The sequence below is a fragment of the Symphodus melops genome (assembly GCF_947650265.1).
Source record: "Symphodus melops genome assembly, chromosome: 6".
NCBI classification, from domain to species: domain Eukaryota; kingdom Metazoa; phylum Chordata; class Actinopteri; order Labriformes; family Labridae; genus Symphodus; species Symphodus melops.
In genome coordinates, this window is record NC_136696.1 from 17,339,429 (window position 1) to 17,352,595 (window position 13,167).

A 13,167-nucleotide genomic window follows, 5' to 3' on the forward strand; every position below is an offset into this window, starting at 1 on the left:
CAAAATGACACCTAACTTGTAACTGACATGTCGCTTTTCTTCCTCCCTCTCTCTCTCTCTCTCTCTCTCCCTGAAGAGTTATGCACCGGTAATCTCCCAGCCTTTAAACACCAGTGATTCATTTCTGAATCATTCACAGTGATGATCTGTTGAATCTTTAGGCTGATGAGACGGTAATTGTAATCTGTTGACATGTTAACCCACCTGATTCCTGCTCGCTTGAAAAAAACAGACGCAAACACACACGAGCAGTGCGCGCGAGTGTGGAAATGTCAAGAAGACGTTTCTGTTTTTTCCCCCTGACTACCTGGAGAACGGCCACACACGTGAGCGGGCTGAGCTGCACACACACACACACAAGCTGGTGTTCTGATGACACACGCACACACTTAAGCAGCTGTGATTTCAGGTTGTTTATGGAAGTTTAAGAAAGGTAACAGGATTGTTTTATCTGCACAGGCTCTTGAGACCATCAAACTCCACTGTGCTCACATTGCTTTATACCTGTTAGCATCTCATGAGCTGTGCGGCGTCTGTGTAACACATGAACACCCCGAGCTCAGCCTTATCTTTCGAGGTCATACTTCTTCTTCCCATTCTCTTCCTGGGGTATTTCCTCTGCCCCACAAGCCCACACCAAGCTTTAGGCCTGTAATTCCTGTCAACCTGATGTCGAAACGCTCCCTTCAGCAGTCCATTACCGCCAAGACAACCAGGCCGTCACTGCCTGCAGGGTAAGTGCAGCTCGTGCAGACCGCAGGGAGCCAGCACAGGGGGAATGCATACTGTGTATCACCCAGCAGAGTAAACAGAGGCAGAGAGACACAGGCAGACACACTCTCCTCCTCCTCCTCCTCCTCCTCCTCTGGCTGGCAGAAGAGGCCGTATTGTGAGTTCAGTAGATGATTTACACTCCGCTTCAAGGGTGAACGCAGGTCCAACTGACTTTAAGTGAAGCTGAGGACATTTTTATCCCCACAAACCTTTCAGTGAGGAGTTTCCATTTGTCTGTAACACTATCGTCAGGTCGGTTTCACAGCAGAATTATCAGCAGCAGGATCTGCGCGGGAATGACGGCTTCAACTCATAGAGATAGATGGAGAGTTATGAGGCTTTATTATGTAAACAGCAGGTTTTTTTATAGGATTTTGAAACTGCCGACAACTGCCTTAAAAGTGGAGTTGGTGTGCCTTTTGTCAATGTCTGTGTTGCTAGGATGTGATTGTCAACGGCGATTTACGCAGCCTCCTGTGCACGCCTCAATTAGCTATTGTGAATGTTGTAAAGACGCACTAAACAGCTATTGGGCCAACTTTGCTTTGTCTGCTGGGCTGCAGGTCTTATCAGTAAGACAGTTCCACTCTGATGGATCTGGTTTATATTGCAGATTCAAGTGTCAGATATACGGCCCTGCCCTGACACTGGTACCCTAAGGTGATCAGACTGTCTAGACGCTACTATGAATGAATGGAGATTTATTTTACACATGCAAAATAGTCACCGGGCTTATTGTGTGACTTCAAATATGACTGATTAGATTAGAGAAAGAGACTTTTCTTTTTCTTTCTTTTTTCTGTCTTTCTTTGCAGTCCTGTTGTTGCCTCATGCATTATTGAGGCTAATTATAGCATCCCAGATGTAGGCTTTATTTTCCTCTCCGTTTCTCAAATCTGTCTCGTCTTTGATTTCCAGCTTCAACGCCGGCTTTTCCCAGGAATTTGTTTGCGTTTCGGAGCATTAACTTTACACACTCTTTGTTGTCATTGGGGACGCTGAGGAAGTTATGTAATGGAAGCGTCATAAAACTTGGCACTGATAGGTCTCTGGACTTAAGGAAGAACAGAGACGCCTAGACACTTGAAGTTGCTTTTTTTTTTTTTTTTTTTTTTTACAAGGTCTGTATCCTACGCAGGGCCAGATGCATGGGTTCAGATGCTTGTTGTTAGTTTTATGATGTCAGGCTTTGAGCTGAAGACACTTGGGCTGTGCTGGCTGAAATAATCTCTTGTTGGAAAGCATTCTGGGTTCTGCTGTGTTTTCCTTTGTGAAGGCGTGGAAAGTTGGCACGAGACCTTTTGTTACCTTCAGACTCTTGCTGCCACCGGGCTTTGTTTTATGTCTTTCTGTAGCCGGCACTTGGAGGTGCACAATTTGTTTAGGCAGCTAAAAGATGAAACTGTGCATCGTGGAGGATTATGAGCTCGCCGGGTGATTTGTGGGTTGGATCTTCTGGGAGGCTTAGCTCAAACATTTAACATAGCAGTGGTTTTAAATTATGATACCTTATAACCTTACATATTTCAATTAAAACTCCAAAATGAATAAATATTTAAGCTTTTGTTGAGTCATGTTTTTGGCGTTCTTGTTCAGAAGCATAAATCTGTACCCCCGATTGCTAGGTTCTTTGGTTTGTGTTGCAACAGACAAGATAAATGTAATGATGAAGGAATGAGTGGAAAGTAGCATGCAAAGGCTAAAAAACTACACGCACTGAAAGTAAGCAGCCCTACTTTTGAAAACAACCAGAACTTGCCCTTTTTTCCTTTTCTCCAGGGGATGGATTTGTCCAGGTCCAACATTCCTGTGTTATATATCGATATAACATTGAGTCTGAAACTAGGGGAATTTTGTTCTTTCACTTCAGACACACATATTCACAGTTTGGTCTTCAGCTGCGTTAATGCTTTCAAGTGTCTTCTTGAATTCAAGACTCGGTAAGGCTGAGTGGAGGAGAAACAAAGTGCCCTTTTATCTTCCAAAAATTAACACTTTACATTTGAGCATGATAAATTCAGTGCTCTTCACATGTTTAAGTATTTGTAATGCATTGAAGTTCATGTAGTCTGACCCGTCCATATGGTTACTTTAAACAAGTCACGATAGGAAATGGCACTGTTTTGTGTCCCTTTGAACGCCGCTGTAGAGGGCAGCTCTGAGGAGCTTCACCTTGAACTGATAAAACCGATGAATTATCACTTTGTTTATCCCGCAGCTCAAACTTGGAGTGCATTATCAAAGGGATAGCAAATGGTTGACTATTAGAGACTGTATTTTTAAAATCTTGTAAATCTTCTTAATTTATGTCATTGAGGCTCAGAGACCTCCCTTTGCCCTTCTGGTTTCTATTGGCCTAGCGCCACTAGTCCTGTAGTTTGTTCCTGTAAAGCAGTGAGGCAGTTTCCTTTTCTTTTTTTTCTCCACCAGGATTTAGCATGCTCATGGTGACCTGCTGGCTTTCAGACTGGAGCTGATGGTCTTCTGAGGCTCAGGGGAGATGACCAGGGCATAAGGCTGGGACCCCTTCCTTTTCCCCAAACCCCCTTTCTAATCAAATGAGGCTGAGATTGATTTGGTTGTAATACCGGTGGCCCGGATGTTACAGTGCGTGATTGACGGGCTGTGATGGAGAGCAGGATGTCGACAGAGTGAAAACACCATTAATGTTATTGCTCATTTCTTAAAGTGGGGTTGGCCACACTGTTAGAGAAGGTTTACCCCACCCCTAAGTCCCCCTGTTGCACTATAAATACCCTCTCAACCTGAGGTTCACTCAGGGTGTCAACAAACTTTTAAGCACTGCCTCTGTGTTCACTGTTGCTTAATAGGCTGAACAGAAATTGTCAAAGTGAGGTTTTTTTAACCACTTATAATAACATCAGGTCTCCTTTTGCTCTTATGATTCAACAGCTCTGCTGTAGCTGTTGCTACAAAGGAGAAAACATCCCATCATTGTGTTTTACAGCCCATAATTGCGCGGTGGGAGGCTGTGTCCCGCAGGTCTCCTCCTAATGGCTGTTTGTGTGTTGTTTTAGTGGCAGATTTACATGTGGGTGGGGCGCAGGGCGGTGATTTACAGCCAGCTTTGCCACTGACTGGCCGCCTGACTGACTGACTGACTGACTGACTGACTCTGTGCTCCCTGTGTGTTCCAGGTGATAGTGCAGTCTGGCCGCCAGCCGAGCGTGCTGCAGAAACTGTGTCAGCTGCCCTTCCAGTACTTTAGCCACCCGCGCCTCATCAGAGTTCTCTTCCCCTCCCTCATCTCGGCGTGCTACAACAACCCCCAAAACAAGGTCATCCTGCAGCAGGAGATGAGCTGCATACTGCTGGCTACATTCATACAGGTACATTCAGTGTATTTACACAGTTCATATCGTAACTGATTATTCAGTGAAGCACAAAAAAAGAGATGAATACTTGAAATAAATTAATAAGGTGATTAAAAATGAGCAAAAGTCGTTAAAAAAAAAAAGTGAGAGAGAAAAGATGAATTTTCATAAAATCAAAATGTTCTGAATTAGGTTTAAACAGTTTCATGCCTCTAAATGAAAAGTCTTTCACATCTGAAGGGGGGGGAACTCTTTGCAGCTTCTGATTAATAGTTGCTCACTCGGCCCCCGGTGAATCTGTAACAGGCAGGCTTTTACAAAGATAAATGGCTTCCTTCACAGTGGATTTACCTGCCACTGGTTCAACTCCCAGTAAACAGCTTGTCTCCTTCATCTTCCTCTGACAAGCCGCCCCTCACCGCCCTGCAACCACCTCTGTTTAGACACAGATTAACTTCCATTCAAAGGAAGACGAGCCATTGTCATTTCTTTCAAACAAAGCAATAATGCATGGTGTCCTGCTCCGCCACCTGCACTGTTGAATTAACCTCATGAACATTCCTCAGGATGACACGATGTCATTCAGGATGTTTACCAATTGCTTGTTACTGAAACAATCAGTTTGAGTAGTTCAACACAGTCAGATGTAGAAGCAGCTTTAGATTGCCTTAAAATGTTGTTTGTTATTTTTTCTGGTGTAAAAGTTAATTAAAAATAGATTCACTAGATTTAGTTCACAAAGAACTACAAGTATGTGCAGTATAGTGTTACAGCAGACACTAATGCCCTGTGTTCGTTCTTCAGGACTGTGCTGCAAATGAGAAAGACAACAAAATAAAGCAAACGGGTAAGTAATTCGACATAAAGGTTTCAAGGCATGACACAATATTCGACTAATGATCTAGGTTTAAGCCTATAAAGGTGTTTTAATGGTTTGTAAAATGCTGCCTCGTGTAAAAACAACTTGGTTTTGACGCAGCTACTGATTCCACAAATATTTCATATGCACTTTTAAAAAGGTTTGTCGACATGCCCCGAAAAGCTCATTATAATGTTGTTTCTTTCTGTGCAAAGTCTCCCAGCCGCTGGATTTCTGCGAGTTGTCCAACCGCTTTCCAAGAGACCAGTGGGAGTCAGCGCTGCAGTTTTTTCTGAAGAAACAAGAGGAGTGATGAAGTTGCACACTGTCCTCAAACTTCACGAGGACAAAACAAACACCACAAGAGACTGAGTTGAGGAGTTTTGGGGTATTTGCATTTTTTGTTCCTTACTGTAAGTCAGCACACTATAAGTCAATCTTCAAATAACTTCAACTGTTAAGATGGTGAGAAGCCTTGTCCTATGTTTGTTTTGATTTCATAGCGATCCGAATGTTGTTTTTGAGAAATTTGCACAAAATGTCTTGTTTGTTCGTTACAGTTAGAAGACGCACAACAATTCCATTTTATTTCTAAATAAGCCATTTGTTCCTTTTCTTATTCCTGTTGTCGAAACAAACTGATCCTGACTCGAAACAGTGATGTTCTAAACCTGTAACATTTACTTATACTGTTATTTATACGTTGCCAAGCATTTCATAAATACCGTTTATATTAATTTATTGTGTTTCTTCCTGTTGAATATGAAACTAGAATGTTGTCACTAGTTAAGTAAAGAGCCAGTTTTAAGTTTCATGACCTGCCTTGATGCAACGACAAGTTAACAGCTGTCTTTTTTTTTTTCCAAGTTCACTCCTTTGTATATTTTTCTCTGTTGGACGGTATTTACAAATTAATATAATTTATCGCCTTATTTACTTGTTGTGAAATAAAATAATAAATTATTTGATTTGGAAGCTCAGAAATTTGGAGTCACACATTATTAATAACACGTGTCAGTGTCCAACACAAAGCAGAGTTGTATGCAGACCCCAACGTTTATCCTATCAGATAAATTTTTGCTTGAAAGCCTTGTTTCTCGTTCAAGTCATTTACAGGTGTTCATGTGTTAAGGGGTTAAAGTTCAAATCCACTCTTTTAATCTTTGGTCTTCTAATAATCCTTGTTTCTGTCAGTTACATCCTCACAAACTTGGAAAAATAAGATAAATACGAAGACCAGATTAGTTACCGAGAAAATGTTGGTTTACATATGATATACGAATGTTTTTTTAAGATAATAAAATAAAAGTCATTGTTTGAATCTTTTAGAGATATAAGAATATAAATGCACAACCCATACTCAATCCATGACAAACACACACACACTTAGCCTTTTAATCTTTGCAAATGTGTTTATATTAATATTTAGACACAAGTGTGTATCTATATACCTCAAAGAAGCCACCTGTATGACTGTCCTGCACTGATACGTAGAAGTTGATCAATGGTCAAACTACAGTGAAATAATATACTTGATTTTGAAAGAGGTTCACAATATTTGAATGCTTTCCTATAAGTCTGCACATGTAATGTATACATGCATGTATATAGAAAGCAATTGTGGGGAAGAAATCTAAAATCAACCTAAGTGCCCTTTTTAATTGCTCCAAATGCTTTTACACACATCCATCTTGCTCGTTTTCACTTTGTGTGATGGAGCTCCTCTGTTCAAGGTTCAAATCAAAGCTCGTCTGTTTAGGCTTTGTTTTTGTTTTTTCTGATTGACAATATTTTTCTAAAATGTGTTTCTCCTGCTCTCTCCTGGTTTGGAGTATCAGTTGCCTATCATCACGGCTTTAGGACTTAACAGGATTTTGACTTTCATTGAGCCTGCGTTTCCTTCACTGATAGTGCCGATCCTCCCTAACAAATTGTTGAGGTGTAGTGTGTCACTCCCGATTTGACCTGCGTGCTCTCTTGTCCGGCGGCTATTTGTCGATCAGGAATCCTACTGGAATGAAAATAAACTGAAGACACGACAGGATGAGTCCGCGGGCTTGGAGTCCCCTGTGTGCTGATCGGTTTGTTTTGGGTCCATTCAGTGTATCCTTTGCAGGTGATGCCAGATGCAGATAAGAAGCCTCCTCTGTCTAGACTTGTAAGCATAGGCCTCGGGTTGCTATGGTGCTGTGACTTTGGGTTAAAAGAGACCTATTTGACATCTTTGGAGGGAAAAGTGCTAAATTTACCTATTCATGGAAAAGATGCGTTTTTGGAGGCCAATATATATAGAGAGAAATCCAACAAAATTCAGCCTTTTATGTCTCATTCACTGACTAATGACATAGTGCCGAATGATCAATAAATCTTGTGGCTCAGAAACTGATCAGGTCTAAATATACAGCGTTTGGTTACTACCTCGGGGATGTATGCACCTAATCTTTCAGCTCTCTTTAGGAGAGGGGGGGCACCTGAAATTAAACTTAAAAATAATAATAATAAATAATAATCCCATTATCGTCTTTCGAACGAAGTTTATCGTGTAGCCCTTTTAGGCCTACTGATCTGGCTCATATTTAGCCTAATTGTAAAGCGCGTCTCTGGATTAAAAATAATTGATTTCACCGCTTAGTCAAAGCTATAAAAAGTTGACTGCAAGGTTTGCGTAACAAAATGGATTGTGCATGCAATAATCATTTAGAAATATGTTTTATTGAAGATCGGATATGTCTGTCCTCATAATAAATATTAATAACTTATTTCTGGAGTAAACGTGAACAAGGCTCGTCTCATTTCTTTCATTCATTTACAAGAGTCAATACTGAACCTTACAAATCATGCACGTGTACACAGCCTATTTGATCAAATATACAAGAAGATGAACGTCCAAAACAGGCTCTTGTGTTTATATCCCGTATTCACCCAGTTAGGTCCAGTTCAGGCATTAGGATTGTGATGTGTAGCCCACAGTCCTGTGGTCATCAACCGCTGTGTCCTTGAACAAGTCAATGAACTAAAAAGCCTGGATGTAAAGGCAAAAGTCAAATTTCCAATTTCCCTTTCGGAACCTGAATGTATCCACAAGCATGGGCCTACTCCCATATGCTGCTCCTTGACTTTCTTGATCTGATGTCTTCATTGAATGCAGCTCCAGTTGACCCCGAGGCCTCTCCTCACGTGTCCACGGGACTCGGGACCATACTGTTCGGTGTGTCCGGTAACTGTGACGACAGAGAGGTCACATCACTGCCTGAAGAGTTTCCCAGAGAGCCCGATTCAGAGAAAGACACCTGTCGAAACAAACAGAGGAAAACTCCAGTTATGACATGTTGACTTTTGAATATGCTATACTGTGACCTTGCTTTAATTTCCAAGAGCATTCAAGCTAAAATAACTGCAGGACACATGTATAAAGCCTTTTTATTTGTTATTAAAACAAAACAATATGCTCACTTCATCAATGATTCAATTCTCAGGAGACACTGACAGCATGTGGGGCTTGCAAAAGGTTGAGAAACAGCTTGGCAGAAGACACAGGCTCTTTCGACTATAGTCAGAAGGTCTAGACCTGTATCGGATTTTAACATGTTTTTAGGCTACAAGAGAAAATTTAGTTCTGTTTTTTTTTGTAAATAAACTAATCTCGATTAGACTGCAAGATGTCTATTTTAATTTGAAAATATTTATTTTATGTATAAATAGCTCAATGTGCCTTCCTCTTCACTTTTCCTTTTTTTTTTACAATGTTAAAGGGAGCACAGTATTTCCTTTTTATTGCCTATCATTTCTTTAGAAAATAAGGTTTTTCTACCAGCTGCTGGAACGCGGGCTGGTCCAGGTCACTCTGCAGGGCGAAGTCGCTGAGACTTTTCCACGGAGGCTCGTAGGTTTGCACCTCCACAGGATTCCCCTGCACTGTGTTGTCATGCCGGATGGGACTCCCTGCCACCAGAGCTGTGCCCGTCAGTCCCTGGAAATTCTACAGGAGGAGAGAAAAACGCTCATTTCATCCAGGTAGGCCTTACAAACCATAATGATGCTGTCTAGTCATGAGTGAGAGAGTCACTTCTAAAACATGCAGTTTTGACCCATTCAGCCTATGAATAAAAAAACGAGACATCGTTGTCATTTAATGGAAGCACCGCTAAAATTACCTATAGCCTACTATATGTGAGGACGAACAATATGGTTATATGAAAATGGATGGTCATCTGTTATAGACAATTTAGTTATCCATAGAAATCCACAGTAATTTTATAAACCTGTAAAAAAAAAAAAAAGCCCAAATCGTATTTATTGCATACACTGCTATTCTGCCAATCGTGCATTATTTTCACATTTGACATATAATCTAATTATAGGCATAGTCTATATCAATTTACAATTTATCATAAATTTATGAAAACTGGGAGAAGATAAGATACAAATGCTAATAAAGATAAACAATAAATTGAGTTGTCTAAAAGCTTAAGATAATACAAGTTTAAATAGCTACATGTTTTAAATCAATTTTTCCCAAATATTTAGATTAAAAAAATATTTCATTATAGCGTTCCCTTAGGCTATTTTATTTTTTCTCTCAAGTAGACAGAATTGCTGATTCAATTCCTAATTTCTAAATTAATTTAAACAAATCTGTGGCAACATTTTACAAATTGGTTCTCTGTCTAACAAAGTTTAACCAACTAAACTAAAGTTTAAATAATTTAATAAAGTTTTTTCTCTTAAAAAAAGGCCTAAAAGCCATGACATAAACCTTCTAGAAAGTCTTCTAAGGAAACATACACGAGTAAAATGGGATTCTTCTCTGAGTTCTGTTGTGAAAGTACAGCAGGTCACTCACAGTCTTGTCGCTGTGTTGTTGCTGCTGCTGCAGCTGCTTCATCAGAATGGACCTTTTCTTGTCTTTGCAGCGCTTGTTCTGGAACCAGACGCGGATCACCCGGGGACTCAGGCCGGTCATCTCCACAAGCTGCTCCTTCATCAGAGCGTCAGGCCTGGGGTTAGCGTTATAACATGTCCGCAAGGTGTGGAGCTGCTTTTCGTTCAGCACCGTCCGGATCCGGGTCGTCTTCTCGGACTGCTTGTGCACATGGTTCCGGTGATGAGGAGGATGTCGGACCGAAACCGGGTCTGAGGAGAAGTCAAATTAATTAGTGACGAACAACATCATTTCTAAATAGCCCACATTTACAGATTGCTGTGCTTATTAAAATCAGGAATTAAACATGTTTCCATTGGATCTACACCTATAAGAATTGGCGGAAAATAGGCTTTATGGAAAATACTATAGCCTGTATTGACAGCATTGAGCTGTGACTTGAAACACATTTAGTTTAAAACTTTCAAGACGAACTTTTCATGTATAGGCCCGTTATACAGTAGAGCTGTACAATTTGATGCATGGGACTCCAATTTTATTAGAAATTAATTTTAAGGTTGTCCCATGCACACAAATATCAAGGTATGTTGCTCAGCTGACGTTTACCTCTTTTTTTGCCTGAAACAATAACATCGCAAAAAAGGAGTTTCACTAATAACGAGCTATAGCCTATAATTAAATATTAAGAAGAATAAAACATAATATTGCAAACATGCTATTTTGCAGTATTTTCTCATGCAGTATTTTATTTTCAAGTTTTTAAACATTTTTTATGCAAATAAAAGAAGAAAATAAATGTCAGCCTACCAGAGATGTGCAGCGGTCTGCTGTGGATGTTCCCCGGGCTCAGCGGGCTCCCTGCAGAGGCCCGCTCCAACAAGCCGTGATCCGCCCGACACAGCAGTTCGTCGTCATGCAGGGAGAACTCGTCTCCCGGCAGGAGGTGTCGACTGCAAACCGAGCACCGAAAACACTCCATGTGATACACACTGTCCCGAGCTCTCATCACCAGGTCGCTGCTGCAGAAGCCCATGTTACACTTTGCACATTTGATGCCAAAAAGCCTGAAGGATGGAGACGGTATATTGGTCTCATACTTCTTAAAGTCAAATGAAATAAGTGTGTGTCTCGTTGCAATCAGAATGAACACTATAAAAGCAGTGATCTGAAAAAATTGTCACAATGGAAAAGATTAAATGGAATATAATTGAAACTGAATTTATCCTAATACATTAAGAGTGGGAACATGTGCCTATTTAACATCTTCTAAATTGCCACTTTTACATCCACCACGTTCAATCCACATTCACTAAACATGGTCTCTCAAATGGAAAATTATTAAAAAAGAACTCTAACCTTGCATAATCTCTTTTACAATAAGTTTTCCCGTCCCGGACGAAGCACGTGCAGGTCTCGTCTAGGTACTGGCTGCACTCTGCACACTTGAGGCAGGCTGCATGCCACTCCAGGTCCGGGGACACTCTTAGGATGTACTGGTCGTGTATCTGACTTCCACAGCCCACACACATCGCGATTCCCGACTTCTCTGTGTACGTGTTAGGGGGGAATGTATTAATGCATCAGTGCGTGCGCTCTTTTAATCCCCATGACATCCCTGTTAAAGCCCTTTCACCCCTTCACCTTAAGGAGAGAAAATGTTTGATCACAACAAACGTGATCTCTCTATATTTATTGGTGAGCTATTATAAGGCCACGGGAGCTAAACATATCACAATACCTATAGAGCGGGGGTCAATTTGAAATGAGGATTTACAAAAAATATTACAGAAAGTTTTCGTCTCTACAGATATCTTATAGCAGTTTTCGAAATTAATCGCAATGTATCTGTAACAAATCATCAAATCCATACTATGCCGTGCAGAACATAAAACTGAGATTACAAACTAACAATAAACCACCAGAGTTAAAGATTGGATGTAGGAATAACTTACTTTTGGAATGATCCCCCATATCATCCAAGAAAGACGTGTTGAGCAGTATATCCACCATACAGGAGAATGAGCGCAGTACAAACTGACAGACGGAGGAGAGGAGCGGCAGAGGAGACTGTCCCGTCCCAGGCTGGGTGATAAACTTCCTTTCACCGAGAGGTGGAGAGAAAACAAAGATCCTCTCGACCAGTGACGTCTGCAAACCGGGACCTCTGTAGGTCCATTGAGAGAGGGTTCCATGCAAATCTCCTCATGGACCCCTGCTCCTTTTTTTCCTGTTAGCTCCCTGGGTCAGCTTTGGGGTTAATTTTATTTTATTTTATCATATTTTGTGTGTGCTTTCTGCCTGTGTCTGTGTCACAAGTTAAAGTATCACTGATGACTGACAGTATAATTGAAATGACATATTGTGAGGTATTCCTTTTTATTCAGTTAAAACTCTATTTTTTTTGTAGTACTTTAATTTGATGTTTAGGTTCTCTTGTATTTTTCTTCTGGCAATCTCAACAATTTTAATATTTATGTTCTGAAGTTTTTGGTGAGATTTAGCCTTTTGATGGATTCATTATAGCCCACTGGTTCTGGATTTCTTCAATCAATGTTGTTTTATTTTCTTACTTTTACAAATGATGAAAATGAGGTGTTTTTAACGTTGTTACTATTATTATTATTACGACAGAATTATTTGTTAGGATCTGTTTGCTCGTCTGTTTATCAATGGTATATAAAACAGAAACACAAAAATAAAAATCTCATCTCTTTTTTTGTTGAATGAATGCATGTACAGTATGTGTTTGTAATAGTTCACCTACTGGAGAGAGCCCTCTACTGGCTGAATGTTCTCTTGAAGACCTTGGACACAGAGAGTTCATCCCACTGCAACATTTAGAAGTGGAGGTAAGAGTTCAATTTGGTCGTTGTTTATGGATAGTTCATGAATTCAGATTTTATTTTATTTTGTTACAAGCCTATGAATTACTAAATGCATTAATATAAGGCTATTGTTAAATGGCTTAATGAATAGCCTAACTTTATATAAGGATAAGAATAAACTTTATTGATCCCCCAATGGGGGAAATTTGGGTGTTATTTCCTTTGCATGAAACAATCTATCGTGGGCAATGATGTTAAAGGAAAGAGGGCACATCAGCACGATTTATGAAGCAGAGATTCACACAAAATCTACGTATTACTTATAAGATGATAATCTTGTTCTGTGGGGTATCCAATCAAACATTTACATTATTTGAATTAATCAGCGAATAACATGCACATTCGTGCTTTGTGGTTTCATTAAATTTATGAAATGAAATGCAAATTATTGGTCAGGTTTATGCAACAAACCATCCCCTTTAACATAGGCTA

At 40.2% G+C, this 13,167-nt stretch overlaps 2 protein-coding genes across 2 annotated transcripts in view; one reads left to right on the forward strand and one right to left on the reverse strand.

Annotated features, from left to right (window-relative positions):
* Positions 1-5,952, forward strand: part of scaper (S-phase cyclin A-associated protein in the ER) — a 54,161-nt gene extending 48,209 nt beyond the window's left edge. The window contains exons 29-31 of the mRNA XM_079346662.1: positions 3,933-4,124; positions 4,914-4,956; positions 5,184-5,952. Of these exons, the coding sequence (XP_079202788.1) occupies positions 3,933-4,124; positions 4,914-4,956; positions 5,184-5,281 (333 nt within the window). The 3' untranslated portion in view covers positions 5,282-5,952. The remainder of the gene's footprint in view (positions 1-3,932; positions 4,125-4,913; positions 4,957-5,183) is intronic.
* A 1,709-nt stretch (positions 5,953-7,661) lies between these two features.
* isl2a (ISL LIM homeobox 2a) lies at positions 7,662-11,950 on the reverse strand. Its single transcript, XM_079345149.1, has 6 exons — positions 11,803-11,950; positions 11,207-11,396; positions 10,658-10,914; positions 9,812-10,101; positions 8,780-8,947; positions 7,662-8,258 (listed from the first exon to the last, which is right to left on the reverse strand). The coding sequence occupies exons 1-6, from the start codon at positions 11,858-11,860 to the stop codon at positions 8,142-8,144; spliced, it is 1,080 nt and encodes a 359-aa protein (XP_079201275.1). The 5' UTR covers positions 11,861-11,950; the 3' UTR covers positions 7,662-8,141.
* Positions 11,951-13,167: the final 1,217 nt, after the last annotated feature.